The 24,066-nt window shown below is 45.6% G+C and overlaps 1 protein-coding gene across 1 annotated transcript; it reads right to left on the bottom strand.

Annotated features, from left to right (window-relative positions):
* Nucleotides 1-19,987: 19,987 nt before the first annotated feature.
* Nucleotides 19,988-22,426, bottom strand: LOC135532087 (stonustoxin subunit beta-like; the record flags this gene model as incomplete). Its single annotated transcript, XM_064959730.1, has 3 exons — nucleotides 19,988-21,634; nucleotides 22,034-22,080; nucleotides 22,253-22,426. Coding segments are annotated over 3 exons (778 nt in total), but the record flags the coding sequence as incomplete, so codon positions are not given.
* Nucleotides 22,427-24,066: the final 1,640 nt, after the last annotated feature.

The raw sequence follows: 24,066 nt of genomic DNA, 5'->3' as shown, positions 1-24,066 counted from the left end.
ACTAAAGCATCCGCCATCTCCTGGACAGTCTGTGGTGCAACGTGGCGTTGGTGGATGGAGCGAGACATGATGTCCCAGATGTGCTCAATTGGATTCAGGTCTGGGGAACGGGCGGGCCAGTCCATAGCACCAATGCCTTCCTCTTGCTGACACACTCCAGCCACATGAGGTCTAGCCTTGTCTTGCATTAGGAGGAACCCAGGGCCAACCGCACCAGCATATGGCCTCACAAGGGGTCTGAGGATCTCATCTCGGTACCTAATGGCAGTCAGGCTACCTCTGGCGAGCACATGGAGGGCTGTGCGGCTCCCCAAAGAAATGCCACCCCACACCATGACTGACCCACCGCCAAACCGGTCATGCTGGCGATTTTGCCAATCTTGGTGTTCTCTGGCAAATGCCAAACGTCCTGCACGGTGTTGGGCTGTAAGCACAACCCCCACCTGTGGGTGTCGGGCCCTCATACCACCCTCATGGGAGTCTGTTTCTGACCGTTTGAGCAGACACATGCACATTTGTGGCCTGCTGGAGGTCATTTTGCAGGGCTCTGGCAGTGCTCCTCCTGCTCCTTCTTGCACAAAGGCGGAGGTAGCGGTCCTGCTGCTGGGTTGTTGCCCTCCTACGGCCTCCTCCACGTCTCCTGATGTACTGGCCTGTCTCCTGGTAGCGCCTCCATGCTCTAGACACTACGCTGACAGACACAGCAAACCTTCTTGCCGCAGCTCGCATTGATGTGCCATCCTGGATGAGCTGCACTACCTGAGCCACTTGTGTGGGTTGTAGACTCCGTCTCATGCTACCACTAGAGTGAAAGCACCTCCAGCATTCAAAAGTGACCAAAACATCAGCCAGGAAGCATATGAACTGAGAACCACTCCTTTATTGGGGGTGTCTTGCTAATTGCCTATAATTTCCACCTGTTGTCTATTCCATTTGCACAACAGCATGTGAAATTTGTTGTCAATCAGTGTTGCTTCCTAAGTGGACAGTTTTGTACAGTTCTTTATTAAAACGTCTGTTGTTTGTTACATTTGACTGGGTAAAACCAGTACCACAATCAGTACTACTGACTTCTCTGAGAGTGAGGCAGATGTATTGCAGCATTTTGCACACAAAAAAACATGATGATTTTTCTTTCTGAAATGAAACCATCAAGTGATAGATTTTAATACCCCATAAAGACAAAGTGAAAACAGATTTTTAGTATTTTTTGCTAATTTATTTAAAAAAAACGATGAAATACTTTCTTTACATAAGTATTCAGAACCTTTACTTAGACTCTAAATTGTGTTCAGGTGCATCTTGTTTTCCACTTATCATCCTTGAGCTTTTTCTACAACATGATTGGAGTCCACCTGTGGTTAATTCAATTGATTGGATATGATTTGGAAAGCCACACACCTGTCAATATAAGGTCCCACAGTTGACATTGCATGTCAGAGCAAAAACCAAGCAATGATGTTGAAGGAATTGTCCATAGAGCTCCGAGACAGGATTGTGTTGAGGGTACAAAACAATTTCTGCTGAATTGAAGGTCCCAAAGAACACAGTGGCCTCCATCATTATTAAATGGAAGAAGTTTGGAACCACCAGGACTCTTGCTAGAAGCATGGTGGTGGCAGCATCATGCTGTGGGGATGTTAATCAGAGGCAGAGACCCTTTCAGAATAAGGCTGTAACGTACCAAAATGAGGAAAAAGTCAAGCGGTCTGAATACTTTCCGAGTGCACTGTAACTGTTCTGTGATTGGTCTGAGGCAGGAGTTAGATTACGAGTGTTTTCAAATGCGATTTTAATAAGGATGAACGTAGCCTAACCGGGCCCAGATCAGTTCACATTATAGGCCTACCAGTAGCAGGACAGAGAATGGAGCCAAGGCCAGATATTTTTCACAACATTTCCTACAGAGACCATCAGGTCAGTCAGCATGATAAGTGACTACAGCTCAAACCTACTCTGACTATATAATGTCTGACGATTACCTAACTTTATGTGCCCCCTCTTTATTCAGCCAGCTTTGTTCTGACTTTAACTAGGCTAGTACTGATAGAGAGATAAGACCTGGGTTCTATCAGGTGGTCTATATATATACTGGCAGTAGGAGTGGCTAGTACTGATAGAGAGAGAAGACCTGGGTTCTGTCAGGTGGTCTATATATATACTGGCAGTAGGAGTGGCTAGTACTGATAGAGAGATAAGACCTGGGTTCTATCAGGTGGTCTATATATATACTGGCAGTAGGAGTGGCTAGTACTGATAGAGAGATAAGACCTGGGTTCTATCAGGTGGTCTATATATACTGGCAGTAGGAGTGGCTAGTACTGATAGAGAGATAAGACCTGGGTTCTATCAGGTGGTCTATATATATACTGGCAGTAGGAGTGGCTAGTACTGATAGAGATAAGACCTGGGTTCTGTCAGGTGGTCTATATATATATACTGGCAGTAGGAGTGGCTAGTACTGATAGAGAGATAAGACCTGGGTTCTATCAGGTGGTCTATATATATACTGGCAGTAGGAGTGGCTAGTACTGATAGAGAGATAAGACCTGGGTTCTATCAGGTGGTCTATATATATACTGGCAGTAGGAGTGGCTAGTACTGATAGAGAGATAAGACCTGGGTTCTATCAGGTGGTCTATATATATACTGGCAGTAGGAGTGGCTAGTACTGATAGAGAGATAAGACCTGGGTTCTATCAGGTGGTCTATATATATACTGGCAGTAGGAGTGGCTAGTACTGATAGAGAGATAAGACCTGGGTTCTATCAGGTGGTCTATATATATACTGGCAGTAGGAGTGGCTAGTACTGATAGAGAGATAAGACCTGGGTTCTGTCAGGTGGTCTATATATATATATATATATACTGGCAGTAGGAGTGGCTAGTACTGATAGAGAGATAAGACCTGGGTTCTATCAGGTGGTCTATATATATACTGGCAGTAGGAGTGGCTAGTACTGATAGAGAGATAAGACCTGGGTTCTGTCAGGTGGTCTATATATATACTGGCAGTAGGAGTGGCTAGTACTGATAGAGAGATAAGACCTGGGTTCTATCAGGTGGTCTATATATATACTGGCAGTAGGAGTGGCTAGTACTGATAGAGAGATAAGACCTGGGTTCTGTCAGGTGGTCTATATATATACTGGCAGTAGGAGTGGCTAGTACTGATAGAGAGAGAAGACCTGGGTTCTATCAGGTGGTATATATATATATATACTGGCAGTAGGAGTGGCTAGTACTGATAGAGAGATAAGACCTGGGTTCTATCAGGTGGTCTATATATATACTGGCAGTAGGAGTGGCTAGTACTGATAGAGAGATTAGACCTGGGTTCTGTTAGGTGGTCTATATATATACTGGCAGTAGGAGTGGCTAGTACTGATAGAGAGATTAGACCTGGGTTCTGTTAGGTGGTCTATATATATACTGGCAGTAGGAGTGGCTAGTACTGATAGAGAGATAAGACCTGGGTTCTATCAGGTGGTCTATATATATATATATACTGGCAGTAGGAGTGGCTAGTACTGATAGAGAGATAAGACCTGGGTTCTATCAGGTGGTCTATATATATACTGGCAGTAGGAGTGGCTAGTACTGATAGAGAGATAAGACCTGGGTTCTGTCAGGTGGTCTATATATATACTGGCAGTAGGAGTGGCTAGTACTGATAGAGAGAGAAGACCTGGGTTCTATCAGGTGGTCTATATATATACTGGCAGTAGGAGTGGCTAGTACTGATAGAGAGATTAGACCTGGGTTCAAAACACACCTCCTGTCACGCCTTGGTCTTAGTATTTTGTGTTTTAGTTAATTAGTTGGTCAGGCCAGGGTGTGACATGGGTTTATTGTTTGTTGTATTTGGTGGGGTTTTTAGTTATTGGGATTGTAGCTGATTAGGGGTGTGTGTTTCATAGGTTTGGCTGCCTGAGGTGGTTCTCAATCAGAGTCAGGTGATTCTCGTTGTCTCTGATTGGGAACCGTATTTAGGTAGCCTGGGTTTCGCTTTGTATTTCGTGGGTGATTGTTCCTGTCTCTGTGTTAGTGTTCACCAGTCAGGCTGTAATAGGTTTCACGTTCCGTTTTGTTGTTTTGTATTTATTCGTTATTTCATGTATAGTTTCGTTATTTGTTTTCACTAATAAACATGAGTAACAAACACGCTGCATTTCGGTCCGACTCTCTTTCGACAAACGAAGAACGTCGTTACAGAATCACCCACCACACACGGACCGAGCAGCGTGTCAACAGGCAGGAGCAGCCCAAAGAGGAGCAGCCCAAAGAGGAGCCACGTATTAAGGATTTCTGGACATGGGAGGAAATCCTTGACGGGAGAGGACCCTGGGCTAAACCAGGGGAGTGTAGCCGCCCAAAGGTGCAGCAGGCGAAGAGGAAACAGGAGCTGGAAGGAAAAGGACCCTGGGCTCAGCCTGGTGAATATCGCCTCCCTAAGGAGGAACTAGAAGCGGATGAAGCGGAGAGGCGCTGGTATGAGGAGGCAGCACGGCGACGTGGATGGAAACAGGAGCAGCCCAGAATGGAGTACAGTATGGATATTACGACGTGGGAAGAAATAGACAGGTGGGCGGCCGACCCAGAGAGAGTGCCGGAGCCCGCCTGGGATCCGCTGGAGCAGTGCGAAGAGGGCTATAGGAGAATGGAGTCGAAAAAAAGACACGGCGGCGCAGAGCGAAGCCCCAAAAATTTCTTGGGGGGGGGGGGTCGGAGGGGGAGTGGCTGAGTCAGGAGACAGACCTGAGCCAACTCTCCCTGTTTATCGTGAAGAGCCAAGGAGGAGACCAGAATCGGTGTTGGAGGTGTTAATGGGGAAATTGGAGGAGAAATTAATGAGGGAGTTGCTAGTTTGGTGCTTTAGGTACAATATTCGTCCGACGGAGCGTGTCGGGGATTTAATGGCACCTGGGTCTGGGTCAGCGCTCCATACTAGTCCTGAGGTGCGTGTTAGTCGGCTGGTGAAAAATGTGCCAGCCTCACGCACTAGGCCTCCTGTGTACCTACCTAGCCTTGCACGTCCTGTGCCAGTCCTGCTCTCAGGCTCTCCAGTACACCTTCACGGTCCAGTCCATCCTGTGCCACCTTCACACACTAGTCCTCCGATGGTAGCTCCCCACACCAGGCTTCCTGTGCCTGTCCTCTATCCAGTACCACCTCCACACCCCAGCCCTCCGGTAGCAGTTCCCCGCACTAGGCTTCCTGTGCGTGTCCTCGGCCAAATACCACCAGTGCCAGCACCACGCATCAGGCCTTCAGTGCGCCTTGCCTGTTCAGCGCAGCCAGCGCTTTCTCCCTCTCCTGCGCTGTCGGAGTCTCCCGCCTGTTCAGCGGTTCTAGAGCCTTCCTCCTCTACAGCGCTGCCGGAGCCTCCTGCCTGCATGGAGCAGCTAGAGCTGCCAGTTTGCATGGAGCAGCCAGAGCTGTCAGTCTGCATAGAGCAGCCAGAGCTGCCAGTTTACATGGGGCAGCCAGAGCTGTCAGTCTGCTTAAAGCAGCCAGAGCTGTCAGTCTGCATGGAGCAGCTAGAGATGCCAGTCTACATGGAGCATCCAGTGTTGCCAGCCTGCATGGAGCAGCTAGAGCTGCCAGTCTGCATGGGCAGCCAGAGCTGTCAGTCTGCTTGGAGCAGCCAGAGTTGCCAGTCTGCATGGAGTTGCCAGTCTGCATGGAGCAGTCTGCATGGAGCTGCCAGTCTGCAAGGAGCTGCCAATCTGCATGGAGGAGCTGCCAGTCTGCATGGAGCTGAATCTGCAGAGCTGCCAGTCTGCAAAGAGCTGCCAGTCTGCATGAAGCAGCCAGAGCTGCCAGTCTGCATGGAGCAGCTAGAGCTGCCAGTCTGCAAGGAGCTGCCAGTCTGCATGGAGCAGCCAGAGCTGCCAGTCTGCCTGGAGCAGCTAGAACTGCCAGTCTGCAAGGAGCTGCCAGTCTGCATGGAGCAGCCAGAGCTGCCAGTCTGCATGGAGCAGCCAGAGCCGCCAGTCAGCCAGACTCTTCCAGATCTGCCAGACAGCCAGACTCTTCCAGATCTGCCAGACAGCCAGACTCTTCCAGATCTGCCAGACAGCCAGACTCTTCCAGATCCAGTCAGCCAGACTCTTCCAGATCTGCCAGTCAGCCAGACTCTTCCAGATCTGCCAGTCAGCCAGACTCTTCCAGATCTGCCAGTCAGCCAGACTCTTCCAGATCTGCCAGTCAGCCAGACTCTTCCAGATCTGCCAGTCAGCCAGACTCTTCCAGATCTGCCAGTCAGCCAGACTCTTCCAGATCTGCCAGTCAGCCAGACTCTTCCAGATCTGCCAGTCAGCCAGACTCTTCCAGATCTGCCAGTCAACCAGACTCTTCCAGATCTGCCAGTCAACCATACTCTTCCAGATCTGCCAGGCAACCAGACTCTTCCAGATCTGCCATTCAACCAGACTCTTCCAGATCTGCCAGTCAACCAGACTCTTCCAGATCTGCCAGTCAACAGACTCTTCCAGATCCGCCAGTCAACCAGACTCTTCCAGATCCGCCAGTCAGCCAGGATCTGATCCGCCAGTCCGCCAGTCAGCCAGGATCTGCCAGATCTGCTAGTCAGCCAGGATCCGCCAGTCGGCCAGGATCCGCCAGTCAGCCAGGATCCGCCAGTCAGCCAGGATCAGCCAGTCAGCCAGGATCCGCCGGTCAGCCAGGATCCGCCAGTCAGCCAGGATCTGCCAGATCTGATAGTCAGCCAGGATCCGCCAGTCAACCAGGATCTGCCGGATTCAACTGCCTGGCTGGGCTTCATCTCGGTACTGGGCTTCTTCTCGGTACTGGGCTTCTTCTCGGTACTGGGCTTCTTCTCAGTGCCGGGCTGCCCCTCAGTCCCGAGCTGCCCCTCAGTCCCGAGCTGCCCCTCAGTCCCGAGCTGCCCCTCAGTCCCGAGCTGCCCCTCAGTCCCGAGCTGCCCCTCAGTCACGAGCTGCTCCTCTGTTATGTAGGTTTCTGGGTGAGGACTATTCGGCCATGGTCGGCGGCAAGGGTGGATCATCCCAGGACGCGAAGGGGAGGAACAATGACATTTATGAAGTGGGGTCCACGTCCGGAGCCGGAACCACCACCATGGACAGACGCCCACCCGGACCCTCCCTATGGTTTTGAGGTGCGTTCGGGAGTCCGCACCGTAGGGGGGTTCTGTCACGCCTTGGGCTTAGTATTTTGTGTTTTAGTTTATTAGTTGGTCAGGCCAGGGTGTGACATGGGTTTATTGTTTGTTGTATTTAGTGGGGTTTTTAGTTATTGGGATTGTAGCTGATTAGGGGTGTGTGTTTCATAGGTTTGGCTGCCTGAGGCGGTTCTCAATCAGAGTCAGGTGATTCTCGTTGTCTCTGATTGGGAACCGTATTTAGGTAGCCTGGGTTTCGCTTTGTATTTCGTGGGTGATTGTTCCTGTCTCTGTGTTAGTTTCACCAGTCAGGCTGTAATAGGTTTCACGTTTTGTTGTTTTGTATTTATTCGTTATTTCATGTATAGTTTCGTTATTTGTTTTCACTAATAAACATGAGTAACAAACACGCTGCATTTCGGTCCGACTCTCTTTCGACAATCGAAGAACGTCGTTACACCTCCAGGCTGTGTAAGGGCTATTTTACCAAGAAAGAGAGTGATGGAGTGCTGCATCAGATGACCTGGCCTCCACAATCCACTGACCTCAACCCGATTGAGATGGTTTGGGATGAGTCAGACAGCAGATTGAAGAAAAAGCAGCCAACAAGGGCTCAGCATATGTGGGAACTCTGTCAAGACTGTTGGAAAAAGATTCCAGGTGTAGCTGGTTGAGAGAATGCCTAGTGTGCGCAAAGCTGTCATCAAGGCAAAGGGTGGCTATTTGAAGAATATAAAATATATTTTTATTTGTTTAACACTTTTTTTTGTTACTACATGATTCCATATGTGTTATTCCATAGTTTTGATGTCTTCACTATTATTCTGCAATGTAGAAAATAGTAAAAATAAAGAAAAATTCTTGAATGAGTAGGTGTTTTAAAACATTTGACCGGTAGTGTACATAAAGTATGTAGGCACCCCTTCAAATAAGTGGATTTGGCTATTTCAGCCTCATCCGTTGCTGACAGGTGTAGCACACCACCATGCTATCTCCATAGACAAACATTTGCTGTAGAATAGCCTTACTGAAGAGCTCAGTGACTTTCAACTTGGCACCTTCATAGGATGCCACCTTTCTACCAAGTCAGTTCGTCAAATTTGTGCCCTGCTAGAGTTTCCCTGTAAGTGCTGTTATTGTGAAGTGGAAACATCTAGCAGCAACAACGGCTCTGCTGAAACGCATAAAAATGGTCTCTCCTCGGGTGCTAAACTCACTACAGAGTTCAAAACTGCCTCTGGAAGCAACATCAGCACAATAACTGTTAGTTGGGAGCTTGATGAAATGGGTTTCCATGGCCGAGCAGCCACACACAAGCCTAAGATCACTATGCGCAATGCCAAGTGTCGGCTGGAGGGGTGTAAAGCTCACCGACATTGGACTCTGGAGCAGTGGAAATATGTTCTCTGGAGTTATGAATAACACTTCAAAATCTGGCTCTCCGTCAAATGAATCTGGGTTTTGTGGATGACAGGAGAACGCTACCTGCCGCAATGCCCACTGTAAAGTTTGGTGGAGGAGGAAAAATGGTCTGCGGTTGTTTTTCACTAAAGGGCAAAGCCCCTTAGTTCCAGTAAAGGGAAATATTAACGCTACAGTATACAATGACATTCTAGACAATTCTGTGCTTCCAACTTTGTGGCAGCAGTTTGGTGAAGACTTTTCCTGTTTCAACTTGACAATGCCCCCGTGCACAAAGCGAGGTCCATACATAAATGGTTTGTCGAGATCGGTGTGGAAGAACTTGAATGATCTGCACAGACCCTGACCTCAACCCCAATCTTGTTTGGATCAATTGGAACGCTGACTGCGAGCCAGACCTAATCGCCCAACCTCAATAATGCTCTTGTAGCTGAATGGAAGTAAGTCCCCTCAGCAATGTTCCAATATTTAGTGGAAAGCCTTCCCAGAAGAGTGGAGGCTGTTAGAGCAACAAAAGGGGAACAACTCCCTATTAATGCCCATGATTTCAGAATGAGATGACAAGGTGTCCACATACTTTTGGTCATGCAGAGTATGGCTGCATAGCATTTTGTCTACATTTTGGCATATTAACTAATGCTTATTTCTGAAGATTAACTCAGGTTTTGGCCCAGCGGCTAAGGAGTTGGGGCTTTGGCAGGAGTTGGACCTGTGGCTGAAAGGTGGCCAGTTCGAATCCCGGTCCAGCACTGGAAAAAATGGGCGGAATTGATCTGACCACTGGAGGACTGCTGGGTTCACATCCTCAATACAATGTATTGTATTGCATTGTATTGTACTATTGTATTGTACTGTACTATATTGTATTGTATTGTACTGTATTGTATTGTATTGTACTGTACTGTATTGTATTGTATTGTACTGTATTGTATTGTATTGTACTGTATTGTATTGTACTGCACTATTGTACTGTATTGTACTGTATTGTACTGTACTGTATTGTACTGTATTGTATTTGTACTGTATTGTACTGTATTGTACTGTACTGTGTTTTACTGTACTGTATTGTACTGTACTGTACTGTATTGTACTGTACTGTACTGTATTGTACTGTACTGTATTGTATTGTACTGTATTGTATTGCATTGTATTGTATTGTACTGTACTGTATTGTACTGTATTGTATTGTACTGTATTGTACTGTATTGTACTGTACTGTATTGTACTGTACTGTACTGTATTGTACTGTATTGCATTGTACTGTATTGCATTGTACTGTATTGTATTGTATTGTACTGTACTGTATTGTACTGTATTGTATTGTACACTGTACTGTACTGTACTGTATTGTATTGTACTGTATTGTATTGTACTCTATTGCATTGTATTGTACTGTAATGTATTGTACTCTATTGTACTGTACTGTACTGTATTGTACTGTACTGTACTGTACTGTATTGTATTGTACTGTACTGTACTGTTTGTATTACTGTATTGTACTGTACTGTACTGTACTATATTGTTGTACTGTATTGTATTGTACTGTATTGTATTGTATTATGTACTGTACTGTGTTGTAATGTATTGTATTATTGTACTGTATTGTACTGTATTGTACTGTACTTATTGTACTGTATGTATTGTATTGTACTGTATTGTACTGTATTGTACTGTATTGTACTGTACTGGATTGTAATTGTACTTTGTATTTGTACTGTACTGTATTTGTACTGTACTGTACTGTTGTATTGTACTGTACTGTATTGTACTGTACTGTATTGTACTGTACTGTATTGTACTGTATTGTATTGTACTGTACTGTATTGTACTGTTCTGTATTGTACTGTATTGTACTGTATTGTATTATATTGTATTGTACTGTACTGTATTGTACTGTATTGTACTGTACTGTGCTGTATTGTATTGTACTGTATTGTATTGTATTGTACTGTACTGTAAATGTACTGTACTGTATTGTATTGTACTGTATTGTATTGTACTGTATTGTATTGTACTGTATTGTACTGTACTGTACTGTATTGTACTGTGCTGTATTGTATTGTACTGTATTGTATTGTATTGTACTGTACTGTATTGTACTGTATTGTATTGTACTGTATTGTACTGTATTGTATTATTGTACTGTATTGTACTGTATTGTACTGTATTGTATTGTACTGTACTGTACTGTATTGTATTGTACTGTACTGTATTGTACTGTACTGTATTGTATTGTACTGTACTGTACTGTATTGTACTGTCCTGTATTGTATTGTACTGTATTGTACTGTACTGTACTGTGCTGTATTGTACTGTATTGTACTGTAAAGAAGTCAGCCAGAGATGACTTGGATTAACATTCATAAGAGATGCCTCCCTGGCCACCAGTGCATATTTCTAAACTATGTTTGCATAGAAAGACAATACATTCTAAAATAACTATGCTGGTATTCTTTTATCCATTATATAATTGTTTATTAAATTATATTCTATTTAAAAATGTTACTCTGTAATAGTATTAGCCATAATTCATAAATGGTACCATGCAGGATTCTATATGGAACCATTTTGGTTTAGTGAAGAAGAACCTCTAGAGTTCTGATCAAAGAACCCTATAAAAGTGATTCTATATAGAACTTTTAGTGGTTCCGGATATGAAGCAAAATAGAACCCTGTTTGGTTTAAACAGGAGTGAAGAGTGTGTTGATAAAACGGTTTATATTGTCAGAATTCAGCTTTGTAACAACGATCAGAACTAGTAAAAACAATAAGGTAATGCCTGCCAACATACTAGGCAATAATTAACAGGAGGCAAAGTGGTCATGTCATGTGAAAATTATATCAAACATCTTACATTGAAACGAGTCCAGACAGGATAGAGAAGCCCTGGTTTAGCAGACGCTCTTATCCAGAACGATTTACAGTAAGTGCATTCATCTGAAGAAAGCTAGTTGAGACAACCACATATCACAGTCCAAAGCCACTGGAAGTAGGGCAGCTGAGGGTGCTGAAGGATCTGAATTTAAAAATACATTTTTCTTCACAAAAGTAGTGCACTGGACCTTTACCAGTCCTGTATTAGTGGACCCATATATCCGTCTGTATTAGTGGACCCATATATCCGTCTGTATTAGTGGACCCATATATCTGTCTGTATTAGTGGACCCATATATCCGTCTGTATTAGTGGACCCATATATCCGTCTGTATTAGTGGACCCATATATCCGTCTGTATTAGTGGACACCATATATCCGTCTGTATTAGTGAACCCATATATCCGTCTGTATTAGTGGACCCATATATCCGTTTGTATTAGTGGACCCATATATCCGTCTGTATTAGTGGACCCATATATCCGTCTGTATTAGTGGACCCATATGGCCGTCTGTATTAGTGGACCCATATATCCGTCTGTATTAGTGTACCCATATATCCGTCTGTATTAGTGGACCCATATGGCCGTCTGTATTAGTGGACGCATATGGCGTCTGTATTAGTGGACCCATATAGCCGTCTGTATTAGTGGACCCATATGGGACCCATATGTCTGTATTAGTGGACCCATATATCCGTCTGTATTAGTGGACCCATATAGCCGTCTGTATTAATGGACCCATATAGCCGTCTGTATTAGTGGACCCATATAGCCGTCTGTATTAGTGGACCCATATAGCCGTCTGTATTAGTGGACCCATATAGCCGTCTGTATTAGTGGACCCATATAGCTGTCTGTATTAGTGGACTCATATATCCGTCTGTATTAGTGGACTCATATAGCTGTCTGTATTAGTGGACCCATATAGCTGTCTGTATTAGTGGACCCATATAGTCGTCTGTATTAGTGGACCCATATAGCCGTCTGTATTAGTGGACCCATATAGCCGTCTGTATTAGTGGACCCATATAGCCGTCTGTATTAGTGGACCCATATAGCCGTCTGTATTAGTGGACCCATATAGCCGTCTGTATTAGTGGACCCATATAGCCGTCTGTATTAGTGGACCCATATAGCCGTCTGTATTAGTAGACCCATATATCCGTCTGTATTAGTAGACCCATATAGCCGTCTGTATTAGTAGACCCATATAGCCGTCTGTATTAGTAGACCCATATAGCCGTCTGTATTAGTAGACCCATATATCCGTCTGTATTAGTAGACCCATATAGCCGTCTGTATTAGTGGACCCATATAGCCGTCTGTATTAGTGGACCCATATAACTGTTTGTAGTGGGCCCCAAAAACATTTCTAATGGATATAGCGTTTTGGAAATACACTCCTTGTAAATTCTTAAACAACATTGTCTTCTTACCTCTTAGATTTGGTGTCATGTTCACCAGAGTTTCATTTTAGAGGCAGGAACCCCCTCCACTCTCTTCCCAGAGAGACTCATTTTAGAGGCAGGAACCCCCTCCACTCTCTTCCCAGAGAGACTCATTTTAGAGGCAGGGCCCCCCTCCTCTCTCTTCCCAGAGAGATTCATTATAGAGCTCTGACCCCTAAACAGAGATCCAGCATGTTGGTTGTGGTTAACACAGTGACACCTCATTATTGAAGGTCAATTGTTCTCTTTTATTTGTTATCTTTTTGAGAAATAAAACATTTACTGACAGACACATCCAAACAGTCAGGTGATTTAATGCATCACATGAACATGTAGTGGTGACTGATATGTTTCACCTCTTCTCCATGTAGAGAAACTATTGATAATAATATCTCACTTTCTCCGTTAATCATTTCACTCATTCTAGTGTGTTGCTTTGTTCAACAGGTATGCTATTATTATGCTATTACTACATTTAATTCATAATAACAATGTTAAGAAAAGGATGTTCAGTGTTTTGATACCAAATTACACAGGAAGCAGGAGATCTTGTAATTTTAAAACAACAAATGTTTTGATATTTTGAAAGAGCATTCAGAACTATGACACATGGACATTTTTACAAATTGTAAAATAACCAGATATACGAATCCTATAATACGATATATGAACAATATGTTTCTGAATTTGACTTGCCTACGCCCAGTTAGCACCATTCTGTATGACTGAACTGACAGGTAGCTGTCCCAGGTGAAATGGACTGTTAGATCTGAGTGTTTAACTGTCATTCACTATACTAAAATAACACCATACATTTAATGTCTCTACACATTTTACAATAATCCCTGGGAAGAGTCTTACCTTGTAGCCTGAATTCACAACCAGAACATGTCAAGTCATTGAGATATTTTCCGTTCTGCTGAGAGAGCACCTTCCTGATGACAAGTGTCTCTGTATCTATGTTCTATGTACAATAATATCTGGTCAAAGTCTAGTGACTCAACACCATAATATAGCATAAACATAACAATAGTTTCACCTTTGGCCAGTAAAGACCATGGCATATTATAACATGTAGAATCATTATGATGATCCAGGTTCATACTACAACATGTAGAATCATTATGATAGATCCAGGTTCATACTATAACATGTAGAATCATTATGATGATCCAGGTTCATACTATAACATGTAGAATCATTATGATGATCCAGGTTCATACTATATGAATGGTCCAGTTTCAACATATCTCTAACTTTAAACGATACAATGTGGTCCATGCACGGGCCCAAATTGGACATTTTCACTTAGGGGTGTACTCACTTTTGTTGCCAGCGGTTTAGACATTAATGGCTGTGTGTTGAGTTATTTTGAGGGGACAGCAAATTTACACTGTTATACAAGCTGTACACACTACTTTACATTGTAGCAAAGTGTTATTTCTTCAGTGTTGTCACATGAAACGATATACTAAAATATTTACAAAAATGTGAGGGGTGTACTCATTTTTGTGATATACTGTATATCAGACCAAATAGCAGCAGGAATGGTTATATAGCTAGAGACACAATACTGTTAAAATATATATCAGTAGATTATGGAAAGCAGTTATTGCAGCTAAATACAATTATAATAAACCACATATACAATCCACCCACCTGAGCTGCATCAACACACCCTCCAACCCCACCTGGGACCCCTCCAACCCCTCCTGGGAGCACCCCAACCCACCCTCCAACCCCTCCTGGGACCACCCCAATCCACCCTCCAACCCCTCCTGGGACCACCCCAATCCACCCTCCAACCCCTCCTGGGACCACCCCAATCCACCCTCCAACCCCTCCTGGGACCACCCCAACCCACCCTCCAACCCCTCCTGGTACCACCCCAATCCACCCTCCAACCCCTCCTGGGACCACCCCAATCCACCCTACAACCCCTCCTGGGACCAACCCAACCCACCCTCCAACCCCTCCTGGGACCACCCCAACCCACCCTCCAACCCCTTCTGGTACCACCCCAATCCACCCTCCAACCCCTCCTGGTACCACCCCAACCCACCCTCCAACCCCTCCTGGGACCACCCCAATCAACCCTCCAACCCCTCCTGGTACCACCCCAACCCACCCTCCAACCCCTCCTGGGACCACCCCAACCCACCCTCCAACCCCTCCTGGTACCACCCCAATCCACCCTACAACCCCTCCTGGTACCACCCCAACCCACCCTCCAACCCCTTCTGGTACCACCCCAACCCACCCTCCAACCCCTCCTGGTACCACCCCAATCCACCCTCCAACCCCTCCTGGTACCACCCCAATCCACCCTACAACCCCTCCTGGTACCACCCCAACCCACCCTCCAACCCCTCCTGGTACCACCCCAATCCACCCTACAACCCCTCCTGGTACCACCCCAACCCACCCTCCAACCCCTCCTGGTACCACCCCAATCCACCCTACAACCCCTCCTGGTACCACCCCAATCCACCCTCCAACCCCTCCTGGTACCACCCCAATCCACCCTACAACCCCTCCTGGTACCACCCCAACTCACCCTCCAACCCCTCCTGGTACCACCCCAACTCACCCTCCAACCCCTCCTGGTACCACCCCAATCCACCCTCCAACCCCTCCTGGTACCACCCCAATCCACCCTCCAACCCCTCCTGGTACCACCCCAATCCACCCTACAACCCCTCCTGGTACCACCCCAACCCACCCTCCAACCCCTCCTGGTACCACCCCAACCCACCCTCCAACCCCTCCTGGTACCACCCCAATCCACCCTCCAACCCCTCCTGGTACCACCCCAATCCACCCTCCAACCCCTCCTGGTACCACCCCAATCCACCCTCCAACCCCTCCTGGTACCACCCCAACCCACCCTCCAACCCCTCCTGGTACCAACCCACCCTCCAACCCCTCCTGGTACCACCCCAATCCACCCTCCAACCCCTCCTGGTACCACCCCAATCCACCCTCCAACCCCTCCTGGTACCACCCCAACCCACCCTCCAACCCCTCCTGGGACCACCCCAACCCACCCTCCAACCCCTCCTGGTACCACCCCAATCCACCCTCCAACCCCTCCTGGTACCACCCCAATCCACCCTCCAACCCCTCCTGGTACCACCCCAACCCACCCTCCAACCCCTCCTGGTACCACCCCAATCCACCCTACAACCCCTCCTGGGACAAACCCAACCCACCCTCCAACCCCTTCTGGTACCACCCCAACCCACCCTCCAACCCCTCCTGGTACCACCCCAATCCACCCTCCAACCCCTCCTGGTACCACCCCAATCCACCCTCCAACCCCTCCTGGTACCACCCCAATCCACCCTCCAACCCCTCCTGGTACCACCCCAATCCACCCTCCAACCCCTCCTGGTACCACCCCAATCCACCCTCCAACCCCTCCTGGTACCACCCCAACCCACCCTCCAACCCCTCCTGGGACCACCCCAATCCACCCTCCAACCCCTCCTGGTACCACCCCAATCCACCCTCCAACCCCTCCTGGTACCACCCCAACCCACCCTCCAACCCCTCCTGGGACCACCCCAATCCACCCTCCAACCCCTCCTGGGACCACCCCAATCCACCCTCCAACCCCTCCTGGGACCACCCCAATCCACCCTCCAACCCCTTCTGGTAACACCCCAATCAACCCTCCAACCCCTCCTGGTACCACCCCAACCCACCCTCCAACCCCTCCTGGGACCACCCCACCCCAACCCACCCTCCAACCCCTCCTGGTACCACCCCAATCCACCCTCCAACCCCTCCTGGTACCACCCCAATCCACCCTCCAACCCCTCCTGGTACCACCCCAATCCACCCTCCAACCCCTCCTGGTACCACCCCAATCCACCCTACAACCCCTCCTGGTACCACCCCAACCCACCCTCCAACCCCTCCTGGTACCACCCCAATCCACCCTCCAATCCCTCCTGGGACCACCCCAATCCACCCTCCAACCCCTTCTGGTACCACCCCAATCAACCCTCCAACCCCTCCTGGTACCACCCCAACCCACCCTCCAACCCCTCCTGGGACCACCCCACCCCAACCCACCCTCCAACCAACCCCTCCTGGTACCACCCCAATCCACCCTCCAACCCCTCCTGGTACCACCCCAATCCACCCTCCAACCCCTCCTGGTACCACCCCAATCCACACTACAACCCCTCCTGGTACCACCCCAATCCACCCTCCAACCCCTCCTGGTACCACCCCAATCCACCCTACAACCCCTCCTGGTACCACCCCAACCCACCCTCCAACCCCTCCTGGTACCACCCCAATCCACCCTCCAACCCCTCCTGGTACCACCCCAACCCACCCTCCAACCCCTCCTGGTAACACCCCAACCCACCCTCCAACCCCTCCTGGTACCACCCCAACCCACCCTACAACCCCTCCTGGTACCACCCCAACCCACCCTCCAACCCCTCCTGGTACCAACCCACCAAACCCGATCTCTATGAAATGAAATACTAATTCAAGGTACACAATTGCACAAGAACTATAATGAACGGTCAATCTGTTGGGTAAAACCCACTACAGTAGTTATTTTATGGTTTCAGGAGTAAATAACCAGCTGTGTTGTTTGGCTCGTCCCATGGATTCTAGCAGTGGATAGTTATAAATAAATGATGTCTCTAAAAGTGCTGATCCAATGAGGTGTGATTGTATTCATCTTAGTTCCAACATCTCTTTAGCTGCTGTGCCAACCTGATAACATTTAACGTATTTGCTGACAGTGGTGAATTATCATTCAGAAATAACAGTTTGGGGGAACAAGGTATGATAATATAGACTACATCTGATAAGACAGAGGATGCCTCTTTCCAAAACATGTCCCCTGGTCACAACCAGTACATATGATTAAAGGAGCCCAAGGCACCTTGATTACATAGATCACACAGAGGAGAGGTTATGATTTGTATTAAATTGTGTTTTCTAGGTGGAAGGTGAACCCTGTTTCATGAGATTAAAATGTATCAGCTGGTGATTAGGATTGTTAGATGAGCCCACTAAGTTCCTGATGAACTCAACTGGTGAGCCTCTTTAGCATCTAGTTCCATGGACACACTGATTACAATGTCCTTCACCAAGGTCAGATGACTTTCAGTCAACAGTCTCTTGTGTGTCTTCACTCCGTAGCCCACATTCTAGTCTGTCTCTGATGATGTCATTTAGAACACCATTCAACTCAGTGTTCTGACAGTTTCTTTAATGCAACAGCAAACATTGGTACTGATTCTCCCTCTTCCTGTTGTCTCCTGTGGAACCTGAACCTTTCAGCATCAACTAGTGGGTCCTGTGAAACATGTCCTTTAAGTATCTCCACAATATCCCCATACGTCTTATTACCTGATCTGTCTGGCTGTAGCAGGCTGTCTAGTAAATGACACGTCTTCGGCCCCATTACACTAAAACACGTAGGCACAATGTTGCCCTCATCAATGTAATTTAAAAGTACAAAATCTTCAAACCGTTCTGTATATGAGCTCCACTGCTCAATACTTTCATCAATCTGTCTAATGGATCCAACAATTACAGACATTTTTCATTTCTCAGTAAGCTCCTGATTGTCACTCACTTCTATATTGTCCTCAACCAGAGCAATATTTGCCTCAGTCCTGTGATCTTTGTCACACCCTTATTTGTTTCCCCTGTCTTTGTGCTTGTCTTCACCCCCCACCAGGTGTCTCCCATCTCCCCCTACTATCCCCTGTGTATTTACACCTGTGTTTTCTGTTGCCAGTTCGATTTGTCCCATCAAGTCCTACCAGTGTGTTGCTGTGATTCCTGTGCTCTAGTTTTTGTTTGTCCTAGTCTTCCCAGTTCTGACCTTTCTGCCTGTCCTCGTGCCTGCCGTCCTGTACCTGCCTGACTCTGATTTGGATTATGATTCTTTGCTTAGCTTACCTTTTGCCCGCCCTTTGTTCTAAAATAAAAATAATGAAATCAGTCAATTGAAATTAATAAATTAGGCCCTAATCTACAGATTTCACATGACTGAGAATACATATATGCATCTGTTGGTCACAGATACAGTTAAAATCGGAAGTTTACATACTGTTACGCTTGTCGATGTCGATGTTGGATCGGACCAAGGTGCAGCTTGGAAGGCGTACATCATTCCTTTATTAAACTAAAACACTAAATACAAACGAACGTAAAGCTCTGTAACGCTAAACAGAAACTATACAAAAACAAGATCCCACAAACTACAGGTGGAAAAAAAGGCTGCCTAAGTATGATCCCCAATCAGAGACACCGATAGACAGCTGCCTCTGATTGGGAACCATACCCGGCCAACAAAGAAATAGAAAACATAGATTGCCCACCCTGGTCACACCCTGATATAACCAAAATAAAGAATAAAAAGGATCTCTAAGGTCAGGGCGTGACACATACACCTTAGCCAAGTACATTTAAACTCAGTTTTTCACAATTCCTGACATTTAATCCTGGTAAAAATGTCCTGTCTTAGGTCAGTTAGGATCACCACTTTATTTTAAGAATGTGAAATGTCAGAATAATAGTTGAGAGAGTGATTTATTTCAGCTTTTATTTCTTTCATCACATTCCCAGTGGGTCAGAAGTTTATATACACTCAATTAGTATTTGGTAGCATTGCCTTAAAATTGTTTAACTTGGGCAAACGTTTCGGGTAGCCTTCCACAAGCTTCTCACAATAAGTTGGGTGAATTGTGGCCCATTCCTCCTGACAGCTGGTGTAACGGAGTCAGGTTTGTTGGACTCCTTGCACACACATGCTTTTTCAGTTCTGTCCACACATTTTCTGTGGGATTGAGATCAGGGCTTTGTGATGGTCACTCCAATACCTTGACTTTGTTGTCCTTAAGCCATTTTGGCACAACTTTGGAAGTATGCTTGGGGTCATTGTCCATTTGGAAGACCCATTTGCGACCAAGCTTAAACTTCCTTACTGATGTCTTGAGATGTTGCTTCAATATATCCACTTAATTTTCCTATCTCATGATGTCATCTATTTTGTGAAGTGCACCAGTCACTCCTGCAGCAAAGCACCCCCACAACATGATGTTGCCACCCCGTGCTTCACGGTTGGGATGGTGTTCTTCGGCTTGCAAGCCTCGCACTTTTCCCTCCAAACATAACGATGGTCATTATGGTCAAGCAGTTCAATTTTTGTTTCATCAGACCAGAGGACATTTTTCCAAAGAGTACGAATACTATTGTTTGTACAATGAACGTGGTACCTTCAGGCATTTGGAAATTGCTCCCAATGATGAACAAGACTTGTGGCAGTCTACAATTTCTTTTCTGAGGTCTTGGCTGATTTCTTTAGATTTTCCCATGATGTCAAGCAAAGAGGCACTGAGTTTGAAGGTAGGCCTTGAAATACATCCACAGGTACACCTCCAAATGGCTAAAATCAGAAGCTTCTAAAGTCATGACATCATTTTCTGGAATTTTCCAAGCTTTAAATTCACAGTCAACTTAGTGTATGTAAACTTCTGACCCACTGGAATTGTGATACAGTGAATTATAAGGGAAATAATCTCTGTAAACAATTGTTAAGTTAAGGAAAAATGTGATGCATCCTGCACCAAGTAGATGTCCTAACCGACTTGCCAAAACTATAGTTTGTTGACAAGAAATTTGTGGAGTGGTTGAAAAACTAGTTTTAATGACTCCAACCAAAGTGTATGTAAACTTCCAACTTTAACTGTAAATAGGAGCGTGGATCAGAAAACATTCAGTATCTCGAGTGACCACCATTTGCCTCATGCAGCGCCATACATCTCCTTCGCATAGAGTTGATCAGTCTGTTGATTGCGGCCTGTGGAACGGAGTCCCACTCCTCTTCAATGGCTGTGCAAAGTTGCTGGATATTGTGTGTGTGTGTGTGTGTGTGTGTGTGTGTGTGTGTCCAGTGTGTGTGTGTGTCCAGTGTGTGTGTGTGTCCAGTGTGTGTGTGTGTCCAGTGTGTGTGTGTGTCCAGTGTGTGTGTGGTGCATCTGAACCGTTCTCACAGGGTGCAGGATCACAGAAAGAGACAGACACAGTTACCATGGTTATTGTTTACAGGAATAAACTGGTCCAACCTGGCATGTGTGTGTGTTCCTCCATGTATTTAAATGTCATTTTTGATCAAACATAAAACACATGGTTAGAGTGAAACATCATGTTGTGTTTGACACAGTGACCACCTGACACAGGGACACTGAGGAGTCATCATCCCAAACCATAAACCCTGGATAGAGGGGCTCAGTGAATGTGGTGTGATATGTGTACAGGTGGGTCAGGGTGTCAGAGGAGACTCTGTAGAAGGACAGAGTGCCGGCTGGCCAGTCCAGATACACTCCTACTCTGTGGGAGCTGGAGGAAGGGACGTCTATGAGAGTGAGATTGTCATTGTGGCACGCTCTGTAACTGTTCTCAGAGCAGAACAGACTCCAGGACTTGTCATTGTATCCAATCACACAGTCATTACCCCTTCCTCTCCTGCTGATTCCTTTGTATGTCACTCCTATATCAGCTGCTTTCCCACTCCACTCTACCTCCCAGTAACAGAGTCCAGTCAGACCCTCTCTACACAGCACCTGTTCATCATCCTCAAATCTCTCTGGGTGATCAGGATACGGCTGCTCCTCTGCCCTCCATGTCACCTTTCTGTTCTCCTCAGACAGAGATAGGTGTATGTTTATTGTGTTTGGGTCCAGTGTGAGATCACAGGTATCTGATGGATGAAACCAGACACAATATTAGGAATCATCATCATTCAAACTAGAATGTTAACTCACTTTTCAATAACTAATTTAATGTAGATGTTTCTAGAAATTAAAAAAGAGAAGTTAAGGTAACTTGAGACTTTTGAGTGATCATATTTTATACTGTATGGTAATATAAAACACACCTATTCCCATTAATTACACACACACACACACACACACACACACACACACACATTGTCAAAGCAACTCTTTTTAACTTTGGTGTCCCTGATTTCTGCATCTGTAGAATTAACGCTTATATTTAATAATATGACCAAGTAAGTAATGATGTTGGTCTTTGACTTTGACTTAACTTGAATTAAGACTTATTCTTAGTCCTATTCTTCACAGCAGCCAACACTCACATTTTCTAAGGCCAGGTTTCATTGTGTACTCTCCACCATGTTCCACACTGTAGCGATAAGCAGAAGAACAGACAGTCATTGAGTGATACACGTCACCTCACACACACACACACACACACACACACACCCCTCATAACTTTGTCCAAGTGGTGTTAAGAATGTTTGTCTTGATAACTCAAACATTTCTGATATGAACAGTGACATAAACCCTCTACATACCTGAGTTTCTCCAGTCTGCAGTGTGGATCCTCCAGTCCAGCAGAGAGCAGTCTGACTCCTGAGTCTCCTGGGTGATTGTAGCTCAGGTCCAGCTCTCTCAGGTGTGAGGGGTTTGACCTCAGAGCTGAGACCAGAGAAGCACAGCCTTCCTCTGTGACTAGACAGCCTGACAGCCTGCAGAGAGTAAACCATTTTAAAAACCACACTGCTATTCTTTGGTGGAGAAAATAATTGCAGTATATTTTTCCAACATATTCAGATACATCAGTGTCCTGAAACCTACCATATCTATTCATAAATGGAAGTATCATTATTAACAATGACAAATGATCAAAGTACTGCTTGTAGATACTAACATGTATAGTACAAATATTTGAGTAGACTGACCAGACCATTTTAATAAGCAGTATCAGTCAAAAGACAGACAGTGAGGTATCAGATTTCGATAGTATTGAGTATTTTGTCCACACCATATCTATGTTGACAGTGCAGCTAACATTTTCAATTTAGTTCTATAATCCAGCATTTTGGATTTGAGATCATATGTTTCTTATGAGGTGGCAGTATATAATGTCACCATTTATTTGAGAGTATTTTCATTCATATTGTCACGCCCTGACCATAGAGAGCCCTTGGTTCTCTATGGTGTAGTAGGTCAGGGTGTGACTAGGGGGTGTTCTAGTTCTATATTTCTATGTTGGTGTTTTGTATGGTTCCCAATTAGAGGCAGCTGGTAATCGTTGCCTCTAATTTGGGATCATATTTAGGCAGCCATTTTTCCCACCTGTGTTTGTGGGATATTGTTTTGTGTTTGTGCACCACTACTTTCACGTGGCGTTGTTGGTTTATTGTTTTAGTTTAATCACGCTTCAATCACGCTTGGTCCGTCTCTCCTCACGATCGTGATACATATGTGTAACGGCGTTCTTCGTTTGTCGAAAGAGAGTCGGACCGAAATGCAGCTTGTTGGTTACTCATGTTTTTTAATGAATGAATCGCGGTACATGAAATAACTGATATAAATAAATAACAACAAAACGGAACGTGAATAACAACAAAACGGAACGTGAAACCTAATTACAGCCTATCTGGTGAAACTACACAGAGACAGGAGCAATCACCCACAAAATACACAGTGAAACCCAGGCTACCTAAATACGGTTCCCTATCAGAGACAACAAGAATCACCTGACTCTGATTGAGAACCGCCTCAGGCAGCCAAACCTAAACTAAACACACCCCTAATCAACCACAATCCCAATGCCTACAAAAAAACAATACGACAACACAATAACATAAACCCAAATCAAATCCAATTTTATTTGTCACATACACATGGTTAGCAGATGTTAATGCGAGTGTAGCGAAATGCTTGTGCTTCTAGTTCCGACAATGCAGTAATAACCAACAAGTAATCTAACTAACAATTCCTAAACTACTGTCTTATACACATTGTAAGGGGATAAAGAATATGTACATAAGGATAAATGAATGAGTGATGGTACAGAGCAGCATAGGCAAGATACAGTAGATGGTATCGAGTACAGTATATACATATGAGATGAGTATGTAAACAAAGTGGCATAGTTAAAGTGGCTAGTGATACATGTGTTACATAAGGATGCAGTCGATGATATAGAGTACAGTATATACGTATGCATATGAGAAGAATAATGTAGGTAAGTAACATTATATAATGTAGCATTGTTTAAAGTGGCTAGTGATATTTACATAATTTCCCATCAATTCCCATTATTAAGTGGCTGGAGTTGAGTCAGTGTCAGTGTGTTGGCAGCAGCCGCTCAATGTTAGTG

The sequence above is a fragment of the Oncorhynchus masou genome, unplaced genomic scaffold (genome assembly GCF_036934945.1).
Source record: "Oncorhynchus masou masou isolate Uvic2021 unplaced genomic scaffold, UVic_Omas_1.1 unplaced_scaffold_1715, whole genome shotgun sequence".
NCBI lineage: Eukaryota > Metazoa > Chordata > Actinopteri > Salmoniformes > Salmonidae > Oncorhynchus > Oncorhynchus masou.
Note: the sequence above shows the minus strand (reverse complement) of the source record. Positions and strands in the feature narration are given on the sequence as shown.